Source organism: Mesitornis unicolor, unplaced genomic scaffold (genome assembly GCF_000695765.1).
Source record: "Mesitornis unicolor isolate BGI_N332 unplaced genomic scaffold, ASM69576v1 scaffold49909, whole genome shotgun sequence".
NCBI lineage: Eukaryota > Metazoa > Chordata > Aves > Mesitornithiformes > Mesitornithidae > Mesitornis > Mesitornis unicolor.
The window spans coordinates 3,793-27,171 of record NW_010210265.1 but is presented as its reverse complement, the minus strand read 5'-3'; the positions used below and the strand labels follow the sequence as shown (position 1 = coordinate 27,171).

Below are 23,379 nucleotides of genomic sequence, written 5' to 3'. Positions count from 1 at the left end.
CTGAAGACAGAGCAGAAACTGCAGCTTCTATGGTTGACAGAGTTGTTCCCTCAGTATCACTGAACACTTAAACACCATGAACTCAGGAGAGTATCCTGCATGGGGGTGGCATGAGGGGCAAGCACTATCTGTATGAAACACAGTTAATTTTCTGGGAAGTAGATTATGTGTGTCAGTACAACAATGGTCCCAAGTGGATATAGGAAGAGGAAGAGCACTAGGATGAGACCAGAGCAGGAAACCTTTCATCCTCAGTGCCATGTGGCAGAGAGAGAAGAGTACCTCCTGATATGTTGTTGTGGAACCAAAGCAGTTTTTATAGAGCAGCTCAGAGCTGGTTCACACCCAGCACCTAACCCAGTTCATCTATTTTGAGCTGAGCTCCAGGGTCATCATCTGCCTGTAAACACACAGTATCACCCTAGTATTAGATAAACACTGTGGATGCACATGAGTATGTACTGGTGAATGTCCATGTGGCTGGATTAGAACATTCTCTCTTCAGACTATATATAAATTGCTTGGGATGCACAGTGGGACTTTATCTGTATTTTGTACATCAGCTAGCATACTAATAGGGGTTAGAAAATAGCAATAGCAGCAGAATGTAATGAACTGAGTGACATTTAAAAATCACTGCAAAGGAATGTTCTCAGTGCTGCTGTCTTGTTTGTTTCAAGCTGCAGCGTCAGGGCAGAGAGGCCATATAAAGCAGCAGAGAAAGAGGGATGCTCAAGGAAGCTATGACTGGCTGGTCACTTAGCTGAGGTTTTGTTAAGACTGACAGTAGAACGTTGAAATTTTGCTTTCTGATTTCAGTGCAAAAACATGCTGTTGACTACACTCTTTTCTCACTCAGAAGTTGCAACACAGTTGAACTGTATGAAATAGTCCTAAGTTGCAAACTGCACAAGGGGAAAAGTGCCACGTATTATTTTGAAACCTCAGAGGTTTTGTGAGTGGGGTTGCAAAAGCACAATCCACTTGACCACGTCATGGAGAGCTGGGGTACAAGTTGGGAAATTCCCCCCATCCTCGTGCCTTGGAGAAATGTAATTTGTTAAAATTTCATACTAATTTTGTTTGGATACTAAAAGAAGCAAAAGCTCTGAAAAAGCCATGCCAGTAGTGCCAGTTCTTATCTTGTACTTAAGAAAATCAGGACTAATTCAATTACGTTTTGAGGCACATTTTTTCCTACAAAATAAATCTATTTCCCTCTGAAGTTTCAGTACTCTGCTACGCCAGAACAGAGGGTAATGGACTTGATCTGACGTAAAATTAGTAAAACCAAAGACAGGATCAGATTTGCCAACTAAAAATATCTACAGAAGACAAAACTGGAACCTGATCCAAAGGAAAGTAATGAATACATAGCTGATGCAGAAAGATAATGGAGTATTCCACAGAAATGATTGCAAAGTTAATCTGAGAAATCAAATAACTTAATTCTGATCCCAGTGATTTTGATTAAAATCAACTTGAAAAGAATGTCTAATGGTTTGGTACTGACATTAGTTCAATTAGGGGAAAAGTGTAAGAAACAAAAGGAATAAAATACTTTTAATCTTAAAAAAGGAGAGCTTCCCTGGGGTGTGAGGAAGATGTGTACATGCTAGAACCATGATAAAGCGTCTTCATGAGAAGTAATGAGCTAGTGAACCTTTTTCAAGTACAACACTTCCCTTTTTAAAGCTAATATTTGCCTTGTAGTAACAGAGTTTCACAGTCACTACAAAGTGCTTGTTCATTTCTACTGCTGGATATAAGCTATACAGCCACAGTCAGTGCCCATAAATGAATAGGTGGCTATCTTTCAGCTGCCTTTTAAACTGTGATCTATAATGATAAATCAGTTTTGGGGATCTCGCTGACACAGGGAATTGAAAAAAGTTTGCTACGGTCTCTTTCCCCTGACAGTGCCATTTATAATTTAGTCTTCATCCAGAGGTGCCTGAAAACTATTCTGATTTTATCCAAAGCTAGACAAGAATCTGGAGCTGAAATTCCATATGACTACAACCGGTTGGAGAATTAACGTGGATTCAGATCACACCTTCTTTTTCCAATGTTTTTTTCTGCAGCCTCAACATAAACCAAAGCCTCATGCCAGAGTTCTAGGCAAAAGGCAAAAACATGTCCTGTAAACATTTGTTATAAAATTGTGAATGTATCTAGAAAACCATTGTCCTGGATATTTCAATGTATTTCATTCAGTTTATAAATTCAGATAAAATCAATCAGAGGAACTAATCAACAACTTGCAGGTATAATCTCATTACCTTTGTTACTGAAGGTACAGACAATATTTAAATTGCCAGTCCTGGTGAGCCATTCCCTAGTCTTCTGGGACAAGGGCGATTTGCTTTTACCAAATATGATTGTCCTAAACTGGAATACCATGGCAAAGGTGCCAGCATTCTCTCTGCTGTGGTCATGATGTTACATAAGATACTGAGCTCTCTTTGAAGAAGGCAAGTTCTCAATATGCCTAAAAATGCACAGCAACATACAGTAACAGAACAGGAGCAAATGAAACCACATTTATATTATATTCTAATGCTCTCAAGAAACTGGTAGTAGTCAAACTTGGATTGATCCTAGAGCTTATGTTGAGAAATCTAATTTTAATATTCAGCTGAAGAGAAAAATTAATCCAGAAAAAAAAAAGCCTAATGGATAATGCCTTTCTTATTTAATGAGCAGTCATACACATAACTTTGCTTCATAGTATTAACAGCCAACTGGCTGAAAGCTATAAATTGCTACACTCTGTCTTGAAATGTAAGTAATCACATGACAATATGGTCTGAGAGAGACATATGCAGTAGATAGATGCTTCCAGCATTTTTTAGGTATTAGTGGGGAAAAAAAAGTACACATAATTTAGCATTGTGGTGAATAGGTATGAAAAAAAAGGGATGTGAAAAAGCCAGATCAAGACTGACCTTAAAGAAAAGATGAACTCCTACAAATCTAGCATTCAGTGAAACATCCTGTATTTTGCAGCAAATGCTCTGAAAAACTCATGCTGTGAAATAAACAGAAAGGTAACTCCTACCTTAACTGAGATAATGATAGATGGGAATTTTAACTCCCCATAGTTAATATTTATATTGTTCAAGGTAGTGATTGTTAGTATATTTCAATTTAACAGTAATTTAAATAGAAATTAAATGTTTCCTATGAATATCCTGAGATACAACCAAAAATTGTTTTTCTAATTCTGCAGACAGAATTCACTTACTTTTACTAGATGAATGAGTTCCAGAATCTAAGCTACTACTAAAAAAAATTTATAATCCTTGTGGTTGCAAAGATAACTCTCAAAACGTGAACTGACTGTGAGCAAAAATGCCCGTCCAAGTACAGAGATGGCCTGGCAGAACAGGTCTGCAAGAAAGTAAACTCTGAAAACAACGAATTTCTATTGATTTAATCATATTCCAAACAGTATAATCTTTGTTCAGTTTTAACCATAAAAATAATAAAAATATATTACTCATTGGTTGTGTTTTTTATTGAAAGAACACAATTTTTGCACGCAGAATGCAATGGCATCGATCCCTGCACATTTGATGGAAGTATAGTTCTGTGTTCTCTTTTTTCCATTTTGTGCTTTGACGCAGGGACAGCTACACTGTGACACATCACACATACCGTATTTATTGGAAATGCTTCTTGTGCCACCAGTTTATCTCCATTTTACGCACTTCAAAAATAGAACTGTCATGAAGTTTAAATCTATCACAGAATCACAGAATCGCTCGATTGGAAAAGACCTCTGAGATCATCATGTCCAACCATTTCTGTCTACCCCCTAAAACATATCCCTAAGTACCTCGTCTACCCGCTCTTTAAATACATCCAGGGATGGTGACTCCACCACCTCCCTGGGCAGCCTGTTCCAGCTTCTGACGACCCTCTCAGTAAAGAACTTCCTCCTTATCTCTAACCTGAACCTCCCTTGGCACAGCTTGGTGCCGTTACCCCTTGTTCTATCAAGGGGTTCCACAAAATATTTTAGTTCCACAAAACAGTCCCAGCTCTGGCTCTGACTATCTTCTAAAATTCAGCAAAATTAGGTTTTAGAAGCTTTCAGAAGCTTGGGTTTGGCTTATAATTGTTGCTCCATAGAGTATCTTTTGCTGTCTTCCTCTGAAACAAATACAAATATCTAGAATTTTAGATGGTACCATCAAAATATCTGTTCTAGCCTTTGTTCAGTAAGGCTTAATATAAATCCAATGACTGCACAGTAGTAATAATTAGTTAATTATCCAGTAAGACAATTATTATTACTGCCTTTAACGATGTGACCCCTATTTACATAGGGGATACAACATCCAATAGGATCTTAACAAAGTTACATAACTGTCTCAAATGTTCGATATTTTCATTTCAGATCTAATGCTTTTTATTACACAACCACTTTAATAGAAGTTGATAAGAGCATGAGAATTGCTGGGCTATATCACATGAACTCCTCTTGTTACCTCTTATTCAGTGTCCTTGCCACAATGGCTCAGTAGCAGAGATTTAGGGAAGATTTTAAAAAAAAAGGTAATGCAAGAGTGACTCTGTCAATTCCGGTGAGAAGGTTTAGTGACTTTTTTTTTCAAAAGAATCATTCAGGGTGACTATAAGATCCCTTTCTTGAGTGGAATCGGCTAAGTTAGAGGTCAATACTTTGTATGGACTTAATAAGTTTTCACTTACTACATCTACTTACATTCAATGTAATCTGCCATTCTACTGCCAGGCACCCAGTAAAGAGAGATCTGTGACTCTGCAGTCAATTGTAATTTGACTATCCTGAATAACTTTGTATCTTGTATTTTGTATGTACACTTGTTTAAAGCTTTAACAGTTTCAGCTGGAAAGTTTACTGTTTATGTGCTGATTATTCACAATTATTTAGAGGCATCAATGTATTCATATTTGTTTTGTAAATGCCTCCTTGGAAATAGTAATCTAAACTCCAGCCACTCATTCACAACTTTCCAAATGGATGCCTTTCTGCTGACTTGTAGTACAGATCACATGTATGTATGATGCTAATCCTTTAAAACATAATATGGAACAAATGATGCATGTACAATATTTTCTCCACACACTTAAGAATATGGCAATGAACACTGGCATGAAGTTACATAGTGGTACATTTACAATGACAAGAATCTACTTGCGTACAGCATGAGAATTTGGCTCTGAGGTATTTCACTATGAACTGTGAGTTATGCTTTGACTGCTTGGTTCTGGGACATGGTAATTGCAACCATTTATAACGGGATTGAGTTAGATTTTCATTATTTAGTGCTGGTGGCTGAAGCACAATAATAAAAGATCTTTTAACAATGCAAGTTACTTTTACAACTATACAAGGTCAACACCTAAGTTTAAACTCTCAACCTCTGTGCTTCTCTAGCAGCAGCTACTTACTTCCCAGATTCACTAAGAATATACTTGATATATGGAGAATTCAAGGCTACAGTGGCTGTGTCTAAGACAATAAATAATTACAATTGTTACATACTTGCTAAGTTACTGTTTAAATATTCTGATTATTTTATATCTTCTTTTTAGCTTCTTGCTCAGAAGTGGCCTTTTGGAGATTCTGAATTTGGACAGTTTCTTTGCAAATTCCTTCCCTTCATACAGAAGGCATCGGTGGGAATCACAGTCCTTAATCTCTGTGCCCTTAGTGTGGACAGGTACAGTATGTTTTACTCTTGACAGGCACTGCTCTTGCCCATGCAGATTTTCTAAAACTGGGAGCACTCAGTATGGTTTTCTTAGCAGGCAGACTACAGTATAGATGTAAGGTACATTCTGCTTTATTATATCCTGGCTATAAAAAAAGCACCATATTTGTGGCACAAAGTATGATAGGAAGACATTGGACTAATTAACTTCACAGTTTTTTAAAGGTATCTAAAAGCTCTAATAAGCATTATCTCAATTTCCCTTATCAGATGAAAATGTATTGGGATTTGACTCAGTATTCAGACTTTCTGCTTTCATATGATCTCATTTGGTTTGTATTTGAAGAGGACCATAACCTTTAGTCTTAAAAATATTTTCAAATCACTGCCTATGGACCATAATTACAGTGTTTATTTTGATGGCTTCTACAACTTAGTTTTACTGAAAAACATGTTGGGAATTTGCTTTGATAGTTTGACATTAATAGTTTGAAAATTAATGTCTTTGCTAAAAATGCTCAGGAAGATACACAACTTTTTTGCTAGAACAACAGCTAAGATGTTTCTGAACATTATTTTTTTATGTTTTATTTTCTTCATACATACAAGGCAATAGCAGATGAAGAGTTCACTGCTGTAAAACCATGCATTTTTATTGGTCTTGAGTTTATTTAATCATGTTCTAGTCCAAAATATTAGTGACTCTGATACGGAAAATACTGATAAATAAAGTACATTTTATGTATTAGTACAGTGATGCAAAGGTACAAGAAACCTCAAAATGAATCTTGGGCTGGTTTTACATTAAAAGTTCATATATCAGTTTTCCAATGGATGAGTAATTTAGTAGTATCTATACCTGAAATACAGTTCATTATTGCATTAGTAAATCACTAGCTGAAGCCAGAAACAAAATAAAAAAGTTACACAGGCAAGTATTTTATTTCCATTTTTGAGTCTGAGAAGTACAAAAAAATTCTATCTCGCAGATAATATTTGCCCAACATAAAATAGAATCTCATGGACTGCTCTAAGGAATCCTAGATCAAGCACATATGAAAAAACCAGTTTCTTAGATAGGTTCTGACCAATGCAGTTTCACTAGATTTAGTCCATTACATACATTTTCATAAATTGGTAGTAACTCAGCTGAAGCTACCTCTTTGTGTGTGTATATGTATATATATATGTGTGTGTGTGTGTTTTACAACCACTGATTTACTAATCCTCACAACAATCAAATGACATTTCCATTTGAGTATAAACCCCTATATGGGATTAGACTCAGACTATTTCATTTCCTCCCCTAGTTTACATGCTTTGCCAAGGACGTATGCTTTATCATCTGGTGCTACGTTAGTAATTGGTTGCAGAGAATGTGTGCTAGAAAACAGATGTATAGAGCCAGATCCTGACACTGGGCAATGTGAAGTGAGTCTAGATTAAATCACTGTGAAATCAGTATCTGACAGCTCCTTCAAAAGTTAGGTTGGGCACTGGAAGTGGCATAGTCACATGAATATAAAATTCCACATCAGCTAATGTTTGCTTTTTAGCATGGAAAATGAGTAAATATGAAATTGTGTTCTGTCACAGCTGGACTGTTTCTGGTCTACAGGCAAGTTATTTTTTCCTTAGAAAAGCTCCTGAAAACTATCTTGTTTATTGTTATTTTGGTTGTCTATATATGGAATTGCATTCTACAAGGTAGAAGAAGATAGAGTCAATTGGTATAATGAATTCAGAGCACCATAGCTTTGATAATTGTTGACTCTCTGTCCCTTTTGCAGACTACAGCCTTAATTTAGAACAAGATGTTTGTTCTTTCCTACAAGGACTGGTTTCTCTGTTGACTACATCCTATTGTGAAACGTCACTCATTACTAGTGCCTCTCACAAGCACAAAGTGTCTTGCACTGACAGTGTATTAAGGTTTAAGCATGCATGCCCAAGGGAAACAATCCCTACTCACACATTTAAGAGGCTGACAGAAAACATCAAACCAGCCATTCACCCTTCACAGGAAGCTCGCATTTGTTTCAGATGCCTCTCAGGCATTTTTAAACTCTAGGTCATGAGATAGTCTGACTCTTTTTCTAAACAGTGCCTGACTGTGACTAAGGGGAAGGACATTTCCCTTCCCAAGCTTTAACTCTTCCTTATGTCTCAGGCATAATGATTTTGATGAAGAAATGGTTTTAAGATGAAGAGTGAAGATATGGATCTCATTTCATATGTATACACCCTCTTCTTGCCTCCTCTGCATACCAAATTGCATAGGACAGTAATTTCAGGGTAGGTACTTTCAACTTGCCCATCTTCCAGTAAGTGTATTAGATAAGACTTTACCACTAAATCAAAGCTCTAAGAGCTTTATTTTACTAAGAACTTTATAATCAACACACTGCTGGCTATCTTTAAAATTAAGAACAGCTGTGATCTTCACAATGAAGAGGAATATATTGATATCAGCAACGGTAGTGTCATTTAGGAAGTGTTCTGACACTAACCTTGACAGTGACGGCTTCTTGCTCCTTGATCAAGTCTCTTATTTTCTGTACTGCTTTTGTCTCTTAGAAAGGACTGATGGTAATTACGGAACAGAAATATGTAATACTAGTGGGCCATTTGAACAACTAATTTTCTAATGCAAGCAAAAGGAACAGGGAGGTAAAAGCACCAACTCTGTAAGACAGCAGGTATAGAGGACTGATAGTCCATAGAAAACAAGCTACAGTCCATAATTTAATTTTCATATATTCCTTGATTTAACTTCATAAGGCCCACAACACAGTTTATTTTAAAATTCTGATTAAATACTACTATGGTAAAATTCAGCCAAATTGTTACAAAAACTAATCTGGGCCACCGCAAAAAACACAACCATACTGCATTAATGAAACTAATACTGGAAGGCTAACTATAATCCTGGAATTGCTCTTTACCAAAGAATGATGAAATCATGGAGAGGGCATAGAAAAGCATCAGAAATTATTCAGTGGCATTACAGATCTCGATTTTTTGCTTACTAAAAGCAATACTGAAGAAGCCACTTAAATATAATATCAAAGTACTGAAATACTGATATATCAGATATCCAGGGGGTCTTTAGCTTAGCAAAGAAAGCTATAAGAACCTATTGAACAAGGCTTCAGCCAGACAAACTCTGAATGAAGATAAGGCAAACATTTTAAACAGTGAAGGTGATTAATTACAAGAAGAAACCACCAGGAAAAGGTGAAGGTGTCCTGCTCTTAATGTTCTCAGATCAAGGCAGGGTGTCCTTCTGAAAGAAATGCTCTAAGCAAGTTATAACTAGATAAGAGTGCAAAATATTTAATTGTATGTATGTATACTTCATGAGGTAATGATCCCTTGACCTTAAATACTGTGCATCTCTAAATATAAGTTGCAGGAGGGACTGCAGAGTCCATGAAAATCAAGTTGGAATAAATGGCTAAGAATAAAAGAAGAAGGAAGAGAAGAAAACAGAGAGAGCGACTGAAGGGCAGAATGTACTAAAGTTCACAGCCCATGCATGAGCAGTAGAAAATGTATAGGGGAGAGGGAGATGAGCTACAACATTAAATAGAGAAAAAGAAATTACCTAAGAAAGAACTGAGTCTTTTAGACAAGGTCGGAGAGAAAATGGAAACAAACAGAAAAAAAGAAGTCAAAACGCACGCAGACAGATTTTAGATTGGGGAATTAAAAGTAATGCATGATGCATGCTCCTAATTATGGGATGTTTGTGGCTAGACAAAGATCCTATATATTACGTAACTCACAGAACACTCACTTGAAAAATTATACTACCACTATTTTTCAAATCACTCATACAGCAGTGAGTAAAGAGACCAATTGCAGGTTAATAGGCATTCAGCAAATTCTGATCTAATTACTGAGCTTCTTATGCTTTATCTGAAACTATTCATAAAATTCTTCAGCCAATAATCCTTTATCTTATAGTTATTTGAACTGTGGAAAAAAAATTGCTAATAAAATACATACAGGACCCAAATCCTTACTGCTGTGCACACAGATCTTCTCATGTGCAAACCAGATATAAATCTAACAGAATAGGTACAAAAATGCAAGAAAGGAAAGAACTTGATTCACAATTTACAACCTATTTGTTGTCACTTATTTAGTTACACAGGTAACAGAACACAAACTTTACATTTCTTACTTGAAAAATACATATAGTCTATAGGCCTCTGCTCAGAACATCATTCAGTCAAGGATGAGATAGCACCATGTACCTTGTGCGGCTGATGGGACTGATGGAAAATTGCCAGTCAATAGAAAGGAAACCTTGAATTGATTGTTACATTTCCAAAGTTCACAAATATTTGAGAATTTATGTGAAAAGTTATGTTTCTATGAATATTCCATTTAGTCATTAAAGACAAAATTTGATGTTTGGTAAAATGAAGTATGAGAGGATCACAAATTATTTAAAATTAAGTTTGAATTTTAGTATGGATAAACGTGTGAGAAAATATGATGCTGAATGTTATTTTCTTAATTATGTCAGTATAGTTTACTTGCTTTGATGCTTTCAGAATTCCAGTCCCATAGACCTCCTCCCCATGAGCGAACCATTGCCTCCCTCTTTTCTGATATTCTTTGAAGATAAGGATGCCTTTAGATCATGTTTTTATTGGCTTGGAAAGGTGTTAAGAATAGAGGTGGCAGCTGCACATATCCAAATGTATCTGCCAGGACTCAAGGGAGGCAGAAAATGAGGGCATATCTGAGGAAGAAAATAATACTTGCCACAGTCAGGACAGTCAAATGACACAGCTCCTTACAATATATAGTCTGCTTCATTGATTACTTATTCTGACATTTTTTAAAGCAGACTAATAACTTTTCTGAACTTTTTTTTTCTCCTTAAGAAGAATATTTTATCAGTGGATGTCATATATATATCCCTATAACACTATAATTCCAAATATGAAGTTGCTATTATTTTTGAGATGTAAAATAAGCAGTGTAGAAACTGTTACATCACCAATGACACAAAGCTCTCCAGCATGCATTTCAGACTATTACAAGATAAAAAATAATATTTCTTCTTTCCATAATTTTTAGATAGCACTGTCTCTGCTAAATTTAAGTAACTCATTTAGTACAGTTATTGCTAGACAACAGTTAAGTCTGCTACTGAGAATTTTATTTATGGACTGGTTTGTACTCTGTATTGTATGCCTATCAGTCTTCACATAATTTTTGAACCTTTTGACCAGAGTTGACAAAGAGGTTGAAGTATCAAAGCTAATAAATTTCTACAAGTTCCTTGAGAACTGGCAGACAAGTAGAAAAGAAAGACCCTCTCAGTTCCCTGTCTATGGGAAAGGCTGCAGCCTGGTAACAAGAACCTTCAGCACTGGAGGGACAGAGAAGGTAAAGAGAAGAAGAGGAAAAGGGACAAATTCTATAAATGCATGGGCTGTATTTGAAACTTCTTTACAAGTTCTTACCTTTTGCTAAGATTACAGCTACAAGATGCATCCACACAGGAAAACAGATTTCAATGATTTCGCTTTTTACAGAGAAACTGGCTGTCTATCCAAGGGATAAAGTAGTGGGAAAACATGTTGGTTTGGCCATGTACAGACTTAGCCGTGCACTTTAGTTTCTCACCAGGAAGGTGATGCAGAGGTTGAGATAGTTTCCAGACAGTCCTAACTAGCATTCAGTTCATAGTATAAATAAAACAAATGCATTTTCATTTTATGAAGAGCATTTTCACAGTATCTCACTGCACACAAACTGACAACCTCACTTCAGACAGCACTGCTTTTCCAGCTGAGGTAGCTGAAAGAGATAGCTGGTTTGTATCTATTAGAATGGCTTGTGTGCCTGGAAGCTTTTTTTCTTCTATCAGTGAAAAATACCACCTGTTCTCACAAACTTTGCTTACTTTAATTAGAAATCATTAGTGTAGTCCACAGAGCAGAATTCCATGCAGTACTGTGCCTAAGTACTATCTACCCCTTGATGTGCTCTGCTGTGTCCTAGGAGGTCTAAGATGTCAAATTTAGGATTTTACTTAATATATAAAAGTGAACAAAGATACTTGAATTTAAGGAAGAAACTGAAGGTTGAAAAGTAATGCCTGTCTCTTTCAGGTATAGAGCAGTTGCCTCCTGGAGCCGTGTTCAGGGAATTGGAATCCCTATGATCACTGCTATCGAAATTTTCTCCATTTGGCTTCTGTCCTTTATACTGGCTATCCCAGAAGCCATTGGTTTTGCTGTGGTACCTTTCAGATACAAGGATGAAGGTTATGTTACCTGCATGCTCAATCCTACAAATAATTTTATGTTGGTAAGTAACATATTTTCTTCTCTTTTTGGAATCCACAGTATATGGACTAGACAATTAAGATACTGGATTATAATATGCTTTATTCACCCATTACAGTGCAAAATATATTCTAATGTATATTGGTGAAAAGAGGATCCTTCATTTACAGTGACCTGTCTCTACTTTCATCCAGACATACTAAATAGGACTTCACAACATTTTCATTTCTTCACTACTGAGGATTCTTAATACAGAAATTTGCAATTTGGGCCTGCTTGAAGTTCAATCAAGATCTGTTATCAGTGTAGCCAGAGCCTTAGGAGTTATTGTGTTTCTACGTATAACACCTTGGAGCTTGTAACTGTCAAAACCCATGTTTTACCACTATGAGTCATCATTCTGTATTCAGTAACCAGCTCTTTTGGCAGATAAAGAAAAGGGTGGGGCCACGCTCTAACATAACTTTTCCTATCCCGGTTACACTTACAAGTTCAAGCAAATAATAATCCCTTCATTCATAAGAAATCTTGACTACGAATCTGACAGACTCATGTCTCCAACCTAGGTAGCTTGGACACTGTTAGCTGTCATCTAGATACAGCAACTTGAGAGCAAGAGAAGTGCCTGAGAAACACCAGGCTTCTCTGGCACATTTCATAACCCTCATCCTCTGTGCTACTGCAGCTTAACAGTTGCCAATACCCACATTACCTTGTTCAAAGCAAATCAGGTGAGTAGTCACTACAGAGTTACAGCTTTACTGCATAGAGGGATAGTGATTTTCTGCCTTGCCTTACATGGAGAAAATGGGAAAGTGATGTCTCATTTTTTTCTTTATGAACCTAAAGAAGGGCCAGTCACCATTCAACCAGTAATAAAAAAAAGAGTAATGTTCTTTTCTCCGAGCAGACAGATAGAGCAAGGTCTTAAGTCTTGAGGGAAACTCCCTCTGAACTTGTTTTCTGAACTAGAATTTTTCATGGTAGAGTGCAACTTTCTCTTTTTTGCATGTCTGGCAGTTCTCCTTTTATTGGATCAGAACATAGCTTGGGCTACAACTGTGAAGGGTAGGGCAAAACGAAGCTAGGACATTTAGAAAATAAAAAGGGTGGATGATTAGTTTTTTTCAAAGCAACATCCTCAACTTCAGTAGGGTTACACAGGCTGGAGGGATGGCAGAAAGAGCAAGAGACAATATCAAGAGAAAACAAAAGCAATCCCCTAATGGAAATAATTAATGCAGGTGAAGATGGAGTGGGACTGCCCAAGACTTACTGTATCTTTGTTTCTAAACTCTACAGACTATATTACTGTAGAAACTGTAGTAAGAATAAGACTTATGAAATGCACACCGTAGCAAACTTCCTTTTTCTAATGATTGTTTTTTTCCACAAATGTGCCTAGACAATCTTCATTTCCTCTCTCCCTAAGAAAAATAATAATTTTTCCTCTTATCAAAAACACTAGTTTGCGTCTTCCATAGGCATGCTGGCTTTAATGACTATTGTTCCGTTCTTAATGTGATAAGCAGAATAGCTTCTTATGTTTTGTTCATTGCAGGAATTAGTATCTTTTACTTGCTTAGCATAATTAAAAAGCTCCAAATCTCCCCACACCAGTTTGATTTTCGAGGAAGAAAACAGAATTTACATCCAAGCTGAGAGTATGTCTTGGATGTGTCAGTCAAAATGGAGACTGTTGTGTTTCAATGCATTTCAAGCAAGTACAAATGTGAAAATAAAATGGAAATACCATTTTAACCTTAACTTTAGCATTTATTAACACAAACACCACAATAAACATTTATTAAACTTTGGCAAGGATTTATGATTAACTTTTGTTTTTAACAGGAGCTTTATTAATGTTTAAAGCTATGCTTGAAAGACTCTAAAGACTCATGCTAGACCATGATTCCCAAGAGGCTGAGTGCACTAGGAAACTTGCTTAAAATGCACATTTCCTGTAGAAAACCAGTTCCATGTGGGCTTTCAAGACAAACAAAAGAATGTTTACTTCTCTTAAATCAACCCAATTTTGTGCTTTGATGTAAGCTTTGTGAAACTCAGATTCCACAATTAATCATTTACAGACATTTTTGTGTAGGTTTCACAACTTCACAAAGCCAAGTCCTCATACAGAATGGAAGCATTGCTCAGGGTTGCAACACAGAACTCTGTGTGTGTATGTACTTGACTGACAGGCAACGCTCATGAAGGCTGGTAAACTGATAGGGCAGAAAGTTTTACTTGTAAACATTGCATGGATTCACAGAGTACACATTTTGCTTTGTTGCCCAACAAATATCATTCTAGTCTGACTTGGAAGAATTTGTCATGGAAAATATAATTGTCTCCATGTATTTGTAATTCTTTTCTCTGTAGAAGGAACAGTAATTAGATTTCTCCTCAGTGTAAACTCTTAAAATATGAAGCATATTGTTTTCTGGTTTTCTCCTGGCAGAATCTCAGTTCCCAGTAGGCAAAATTCTGCCCCTAAGGAGTGTGCAACTATGCAGCTGACTGTAGCCCCACCTCATGCAGGGATGAGGCTAATAAGGAGGAGGAAATAAGCTAATCAACACAATTCAAAATGTCCTGTGGAGTGGGGTTGTGGCCCAGATACCAGTAGCATACTCTAAATTAGCAAGCTTTGTAAGCAGCTGTGTTGAAACAGAGGAAGAAAAATCAAAAGCATCCCCTTTTTCTTAGTAGATCAACTTTCTAGTCTAACTAAAGCAGATTTTAAAATCAACATTATTATATACTAGTTTATTAATTGCATCCCTTTTTTCATCTTTCAAAGTTTAATACTGTTCAGTTTTAAATGTAAACAAGATGTCAGAAGTTTGACTTTTTCAAACAGGATTCATATAATCCTCAGTTATTAGCATTTTGACATTTGGTGTGGGAACTGTGATGTTACAGGAGCACATCCGCTAGGAATAAACAAGCTATGAGAAAGATTATGAGAAAGAAGGTTCCCTTTTACACACATCCATCTCAGTGACTAATAACATGGAGACAGGAAGTATTTAAAATGTAATAATTCAGTGCAGTTTTGGCTGAGCATAAAAGTTAAAAACCAAGATACACCACTTTCTCAAGTCTGAAAATATAATCGTTACAGAAAAGAGCAATTTTACATGTCTTGTCAAATGTAGTATTTCACGTAATACATAAATGCATTAACTTAAACTACAGCTTAAATCAAGCTAAGACTTAAATTTACACAGCAGAGTACTGCTACTCCATCAGGTCCTTCAGTGTCTTGTCACAAAAAGCAAATTATATCAATGTCAGGCAAAGGGTTAAAAGTAACTGTACCACTAAAAGTCTTCTGTCCTAAGCTTTGCATATATCAGCCAAACACAAAGTGGCTCCTATCTGCCCAGCACATAAGCAATCCAACTACCAATCCTTTCACTGATAACAGAAGGTGATTAAACTTACAACACATTTTGAATTTTCCTTTTTTGGAATCAGGACACAAGCCATAGAGGTAAATGGCATTTCCTGAGAAGGGCTTTTAGTAAGATTTGTTATCTGAAACTGACACTGTCTGCATTTGGGCATGTCCTTTTCATGAAACTGGATTCCAGTTTTCATGAATGAGTGTAAAAGTCCAGAAAACCCAATCAAACAAAATTCATTTCAACACAAGACAGATTGCAACAAAGGTACAGGCAGGCTATCGATAGGGTAAAATAAATACTTACACTGCCACAATGCCCACTTTGATGTTGATCCAAAATAGATCATCAATAAGAATGTTTATGTAATTTGTGCTGTTTACCAATAGACAGATACCACTGTACAAACTGTTACACTTTTTAAGACTTTTCTGTGATACTTTCCACTGAATCTTAAGAAAGCATATTCTCTTTTCTTTCCCTTATCTACAGTTTTACAAAGATGCAAAGGATTGGTGGCTGTTTGGTTTCTATTTCTGCATGCCACTGGCGTGTACTGCCATCTTTTATACGCTAATGACTTGTGAAATGTTAAACAGAAGAAACAGCAACTTGAGAATTGCTCTCAGTGAACACCTTAAGCAGGTAAATATTAGGAACACACATGTTTGAAAATACTGTTCTTCTCTCTTTGGGTTAGCTTAGAAATGTTCCAAAGTGTACTTGAATACAGTAAATTACAGAAAATGAAAGTGAGGATGTAGGTTAAGGTATTCATTTAAACCCAGAACACAAGACTAAATCATAGCATAAGGAGATAGTGAAGACAGCGCACTCAGTAAACTATCCGGTTTCTTTTTTTTGTTAAGTGTGTATGACAGTTGTGCTCTCCTGCTCTTTAACCTCAAATCACTGCTGGCTAAATGCTTTGAAATTTAACTACAAAGATTTGCCAGAAAATACTTCTTTTTATTCATAAAGGTATGACTCCATGGGTCCTCCTTTCTTCTGGCACACTTTGATATGCAACTTTAGTTTCACACAAAAAGCAACTGTAGAACAATGTGGTTTAGAATAGATTCTTTTTTTTTTCAGGGTTATTACACCATTGCAGTACCACTACTGTAGCTGCTTTGAAAAGAGCAACAGGAGACTGGTACAAACAAATGATCATAGAGCGAAGTCACTCACAGAACTGACAGATCTCACTTTGCTATTTCTGCAGCCCTGTCTGATGTTTAATTCCTAACTGAAATTTTAAAAACAATCTGTAGCTTTTCCCCTGCATTAACGTCACCCCTTCAAATTCTACTCTTTCAAATTCTACATTCACAGATGTGAATCCCTAAAGTAGTCCCCTCTGCATCAGAATGTATTCTCTCAGAGGTTCCTTCTCTGCCGGTTCAGTCCAGATCAAGGCAGACCAGAAGATCCTCCCCTTGTGCTGATCCTCCACATTTTCCCCTCATCAGGCCCCAGAGCCTGCAACACTGCCTGTCCTAGGGCCACACACAAGCTACCCCACCCATTGAATCAGACTGGTATATACAGGAGGAATCCACCCTCTAGTGCAGTCCCAGCAAGCTACTTGGACTGGTTGCTGAAGGATGACTATGCCACAATTTACAAATGCTTGTCTTTTTAACTATCACTTTTTGCCCTTATTCCTTCTGTCCCTTGTCCATATCAATGTCTAGTTAGGATCTTTTTCGTATTTTGATAAATACTGCTACTGTGAGAGAGAAGAAACAACAATTGCTGTATTCAAAGCCTCACAAGACCTACTGTAATCACACTTTTGACTTTAAATTATTTCATGACAGGGCCTTGCAGTAGCTGTTATTGTTACGTTACAGTGGCAGTTCCAGAAGTGATATTCTTACTCCTACATCAAATTCATGCCTAGCAAACACCACTGTTGTGCATTGTTAAAAATCCACTAAAACATCTGTAAGTCTCTAGAGCCATGTAAAATATCTATTAAATTTAAATTCTTTCCTGACTATGAGATTAAGCTGTAATACAGATATTGCTACAGTTTTGTTGTAAAGGAACTATTTACTTAAGAATGTCATGATCGCATAACAAGGATCACATAGAAAAATTAATATACTGTATAGTATCCTTCTATGTAACATGATGCATACTAAATAGTGATAGAACGAGGGGAAATGGTTTTAAGCTGGAAGAGGGTAGATATAGACTAGATATTAGGAGGAAATTCTTTACTGTGAGAGTGGTGAGACACTGGCACAGGTTGCCCAGGGAAGTTGTGGATGCCCCCTCCGTGGAAGTGTTCAAGGCCAGGCTGGACAAAGCTTTGGACAACCTGGTCTGGTGGGAGGTGTCCCTGCCCATGGTAGGGGAGTTGGAACTAGATGATCTTTAAGGACCCTTCCAATCTAAACCATTCTATGATAAATATAAAATTATACATCTGAGAGATTTTGACATCCTGACTAGGTACATCAGGTAGTCTGGAAGCTGCACTTTGGGAGTCCTTGCATGCTTTATCTAGATTACCTTGCTACCAACACCACTACACTACAATCACCAACCAATATGAATTAAGCACTCAGTCATAGTTATCTCTACTACTTTTTCTAGCGCCGAGAAGTTGCAAAGACGGTTTTCTGTTTAGTAGTGATTTTTGCTCTTTGCTGGTTCCCTCTTCACTTGAGCCGAATTTTGAAGAAAATGGTATACAACGAAAGGGACCCCAGCAGATGTGAACTGCTCAGGTACTTCATTTTCTATGTCAATCAATTGTTTATACTGAAAAATATAATGTCACACACTTGGAGTTTATGAAAGAAATGTAACTGTGCATGCAACCATGGTGTTAGAAAAGCAAACATTTTATTTCATGACTACAGCCATTTTCAGGAGTTTAAGTTTTAATAGGGTAGCATAATTTCAATAAATATTGTCTATCAACACTGCAATCACTTTCCTCTGGCTTTTTTGAACTTCTATGAGACAGGTTATTATAGACATGACACAGTACTAGACTAGATTGAAGAAGCTAGGTAAGAGAGAATTAGTTTCTGTGACAGAAGAGATTGTAACCACAAAGAGCATGGATACTTCTACAGTATATGAACAGTTTAAATGTTTTGTTTTCTCTTTTGTTTTCTAGTTTCTTGCTGCCATTGGATTATATCAGCATCAACTTGGCGACCATGAACTCTTGTATAAACCCAATAGCTCTGTATTTTGTGAGCAAGAAGTTTAAAAACTGTTTTCAGGTAAAATCTTCTTGATAAGCTTTTATGTCCAGTTTATGAACTCTATTAAACCACATAGTTGTTATCTATTTTTAGCAGGTGGGAGAAGTAGCAAGCAAAGGAATGAAAGATGATAAATTGCCTAGTTTACCAGCTAGCGGCTCACATAGCACACATACCAAACTGCAAGTGGAACTATTAATTTTATCTGAAATGCTAAATCAGTAAATAAGTTAGACATAGTCCTCATATGTAAACATGTAAACTGAGACAGACGTACTCTTGTAAGTACTATTTATCTGAATGTGACATGTACATGAAATAGAATTTGACATATTTCTCACCGTAGATGAAGACAAGGAACACATAAATTTGACTTCAAGCTGCCTGCAGTTAAACAATCCCATTAACAACTAAAATTTTCAGGCTTCAATACCAAAGCAGACATCTACGTTGACTTTTGCAATTAAATATGCATCATGGCTTTTACCTGCATTTTTCCAGTTCCTACACATGAAAACATATTTTAAGGCTAAAATAATTTCCTTGTGACTCTGCGCCTCTGTGCCTCTGCAAGTACCCATTCACCTAATACAGGCAATGCAGGAATAAAGAAAATGAGAGCATAAAGTGGTAAAGAAAGTAGTGAAATGGAAGACTGAAATAGCTCTATTTGCAAAAAATACAAAAGATTACAGAACTGAACCACTAAACTTAAAGTCTTCAAACAGACAACTCAAGCTACTGAAAAAAATGTAAGACATTATTAAAATAGAGAATACCTGTTTGTCTGTAGCCTGCTCAGACTTACTAACTATTTTAAGGGAGTATTTCCACATGATAAATAAGAACTCCACTTTTTTTTTTATGATTTCCTACTTCTTTTGGGAACTGTGGGGAGGATACTGTACCTGGACTTGTCCTCAAGTGAAAGGGAGAAATAACAATGGGTACTACAACATGGGTACTACCTCATACCCTTAGTTCATTGTTTCCATTTGTCCTTCCAAATAAAATTACCATCCAACAACACTAAATAAATTTTCAGCTATTATTTAATCTTTCTCTGCTTCTCATTATAGCTTACTCTTTCCTTTCTGGTATTAAGGTCATTATTTCAGGCAATCTCTCCATTTTGTATTTGAGTTTCTCACCCTACTTCTGTTGGTATTTTGCAGACCCACTCATAGATAGATAGTACATATATCTTAAGTCCGGCTTTACCTCTCTGCAACTCTCCCTTCTCACTGCATTCAGTGAAGTCATGGATCCACTGCTGTGGTTGCCATTGCACCTCTGAGGCCCTAACTCTTTCACTCAAGGCAGAGATACTATCTACGTAGGATTATGCATTGTTTTTTGTGAAGGTAGGGGAGGATAGCTGAAGAATCCTTTCTGCTCCTTTCAGAAGAGACAACTTAACATACCAGCCTGTGAGGAACCTGGGAATATGATCCTGAATGACCTTCTATTTTTAACTGGGAAAAATTATACACCTCAATATATTCACTATCCCTTTTTCTAAACAATTTTGTTGTCTCCTAAGATGTGAGAAAAGACCTAAGTCACAGTGTGGAATTCTCTTCTTTTCCCTTACATGCTAAGCAGCATGTTGAACCCTAAGTCTGAAGTGCAGTGAGAAAGAGGGAAATAAACCCAACCCAGCTCTTACAATATGTATTGAGTTCTGTCAGTTCTCTATTTACCTTAGTCAAACAAATTTCCCTTTTGATACTGTGGAAGATTTTCTTAAATAAGAGGCACAGACCCAGCCTAATTTGGTGCATTTGTGATGTTTAATCACAAGAATTGCTGGCATCCTAGGAGAAAAAGATTGCCTGGGTGCAGATATGACTTCCTTAATTTCTGAATGAAAAACATGTCTGGCAATCTGCATAGAGTTGATAGCTTTGTGTTAACCTTTTATTATTATTATTATTTCCAGTCATGTCTTTGCTGTTGCTGCTCCCGATCTAAGGGTCTAGTGACTTCAGTGCCCATGAACGGAACAAGCATTCAGTGGAAAAATCAAGAACTAAACAATCACAATACAGATCGAAGCAGCCATAAAGACAGCATAAACTGAAAATTAAGGACTTTGAAGTCACTTTGGAATCAAACAGGAAAAAAAGTCACAACAAAGCTATTTCACCAAGCAGCCCACTGACTGTTCCATAATCAATTCAGACTTGTGCACCCTTGTTCCTAATTATACAGGTGACTGAGTAGACTGACTGACTATAACTGTGATGTTCTGTGAAGTGAGATCCACTGGATAGTAATTCTGTCTATGAAAATGATATTGATGTAATTATGATACCAAAAGTCTGACTTGAACTACACAGGTGGTTTGATCTTCTGAACCAAGCAGGAACTGTCCAGTGTCTGTGACTGTACTATACAAACTTTTAACCTGATTGTCGCCTAGAATTAATCACTCTGGAATTTCTCATAAGATATCAAAATAGAATCCGTCTGTGACTATATTTTCTCAGCCCATTTGTCTTTTAAATTCTATCTCTGTGGTGGATATATTCCATACACCAGTATGTTTTGCATGTTGTCATTTTTCAGGTTTATGTTGGAAAATGTTTTGGTTCATACCGGTATTTTATTTGCTTCTATTACAATGGGTCAGGACATTAGGACATGGGCTGTTCACATTTGTAGCACTTCAGTACTCAAAAATAGGAAGAGACCATTTAAAGTAGCATTAACATTTGGCACTTAAGCACAGATTAATAAAAAAAAAGAGGTATTAATAATACAGTACTATACTGTGTTATTTATTCTAATGCTCTGTACAAAATAAAAATAATAAACATAATCTATATCAGCAAAAAGAATGAAAGATGCCCACAGAGGGGCACTTTACATGTTTTTAATTAACCAGCTATGTAAATTCTCAAATGATATGAACCTATCAATCTATTTAGACTACAGTTGTATTAAATCTAAGTCAAAATGATGGTCAGTGGGACACAGTGAAACATCACTAAAGCTGTCCAAAGAGTTCTGAGAATGTGGTTATTATCATAGCAACTATGCACAACACTACTTACACATTGTGAACTTGAGGACGTAGTCATAGTGAATGCAGAACTGTGGAACTCCAAAACAGCTGGATGTGCACAAGGATATTTTGTGCCTTATGCTTACAGTCTTTTGTCTTACTCTCACAATGTTCAAAGACTTTAATGGGGTTTGATACTTTATTATATTGTTAACCATACAAATGCTATGAATAATATATAGAAAGTATTGCTTGCACACATGTAAACTGGTGATTTACTTATTAGTCTCATCCATTGTGGTTACATGGCAAGAGATTCCTTGTTTGGCTATAATTTTTTTTTAATAGGTAGCCTTTCATTAAATAGTGGAATTAAATGGTGTAGTGTCTTATAAAATAAGCCTCATGCACAAATCTGCTAGGAAATTTATAGCATCTGCTGTGCCAGCCTGAGAAGCAGTAATTAAAATTCCACATATTTTTAAACATCCATTACATTTCAAGTGAAATACATAATTCTGCATATTTTTATTTACAAGGTCAAAATACTAGTGCCTACAGTGACTTCTGCTGCATAAGTTTCCCAAATGTTTACATTCAAACAAATCTTCTAAAGTAAATTTTTTAAGATGTTCTTTAAATTGATTTATGTATTTTTGTGTGCTTTTGTATCTGTGACATATATGTGTGTATAAATACATAAAAATTTATGTTCATGTGTTATAAACCTAAATACAGTCTTCTGACAGTGCTCTCTAGTAGTGCCTAAGAGCATGATATTGAATGAGACTTGGCTGAATTTTATTCAAAACATTTAATCCTCAAACTGTATAAAAATAGCAAATGACTAACAATGCTTTTCTTTGACAATGTTGAATTACTGAGTCTCTTCACATCCTGACACTTGCAATGCTCCTTTGACAGAATGTATGGAGCAGATGATAAAGGTAAACAGAAAACAGACATGAGGAATAGATTTAAGTTGTAAATTGCAGCTTCTTTATTTCAAGGCAGGAGAAAGCTTTGTGCACATTCCTCTCTTCAGTTATTTATCTGATGGTTAGATAAACAAAAAAAAAGGCATAGTATATCAGCAAACCAATAATCTGATTGTTCGGAGACAATATTTTCTACCTGTCTACATAAGACAGTGAGCCATAGAGACAATCCAAGACAGAAACTTTAGGACTCTTAACTTGTACAAAAAGGGATCTGCCTGCAAAAGTTTCAGATCCTGAAACTGATCATTTTTAGGCTTTACCAACACTGATGCCAGCCACAAGTCATGAAAAGCTAACAGTTTTCCTTCCAGCATTAACACTTCCAACATCTATTGCTTTCAAACCAATAGCTGGCTCTACTATGTGGTCAAGACATGCACGTGCACGCACAAAGGATGCTTTAAGCCAGTTCAGCCTAGATGGAAAATACATGTTCCTACTCCCCAGAGAGCTGACTGACCTTAGTGGCAGCATTATAAAACACAAAACATATTAACTAAAGAAAAAAAGAGGTTAAAGTATCTAACAGACGTGAGAGGTGTTTTTTAGAAAGCTTTAGCATGACTTTTGGAAGCTTACTTAGAGATCAAAGCCTGCAAAATCTGAGATTGTGATGAGATGGTGATCCTCATTGCATCTCCTCCAGCCAGTGGAAGGACAGACAGAGCCTAAATAACAGCGACGAGTGAGGTCTCGGAGATCTCAGACC

The 23,379-nt window shown here is 36.5% G+C and overlaps 1 protein-coding gene across 2 annotated transcripts in view; it reads left to right on the top strand.

The window, feature by feature from the left end:
• The window catches only part of EDNRA (endothelin receptor type A), a 28,510-nt gene extending 7,768 nt beyond the window's left edge, over nucleotides 1-20,742 (top strand). Inside the window, exons 2-7 of one of the 2 annotated variants that reach the window (XM_010193125.1) lie at nucleotides 5,587-5,714; nucleotides 11,843-12,041; nucleotides 15,922-16,074; nucleotides 18,037-18,170; nucleotides 18,569-18,677; nucleotides 20,602-20,742. In XM_010193125.1, the coding sequence (XP_010191427.1) occupies nucleotides 5,587-5,714; nucleotides 11,843-12,041; nucleotides 15,922-16,074; nucleotides 18,037-18,170; nucleotides 18,569-18,677; nucleotides 20,602-20,742 (864 nt within the window). The remainder of the gene's footprint in view (nucleotides 1-5,586; nucleotides 5,715-11,842; nucleotides 12,042-15,921; nucleotides 16,075-18,036; nucleotides 18,171-18,568; nucleotides 18,678-20,601) is intronic. The other variant, XM_010193126.1, reaches the window with a different exon arrangement.
• Nucleotides 20,743-23,379: the final 2,637 nt, after the last annotated feature.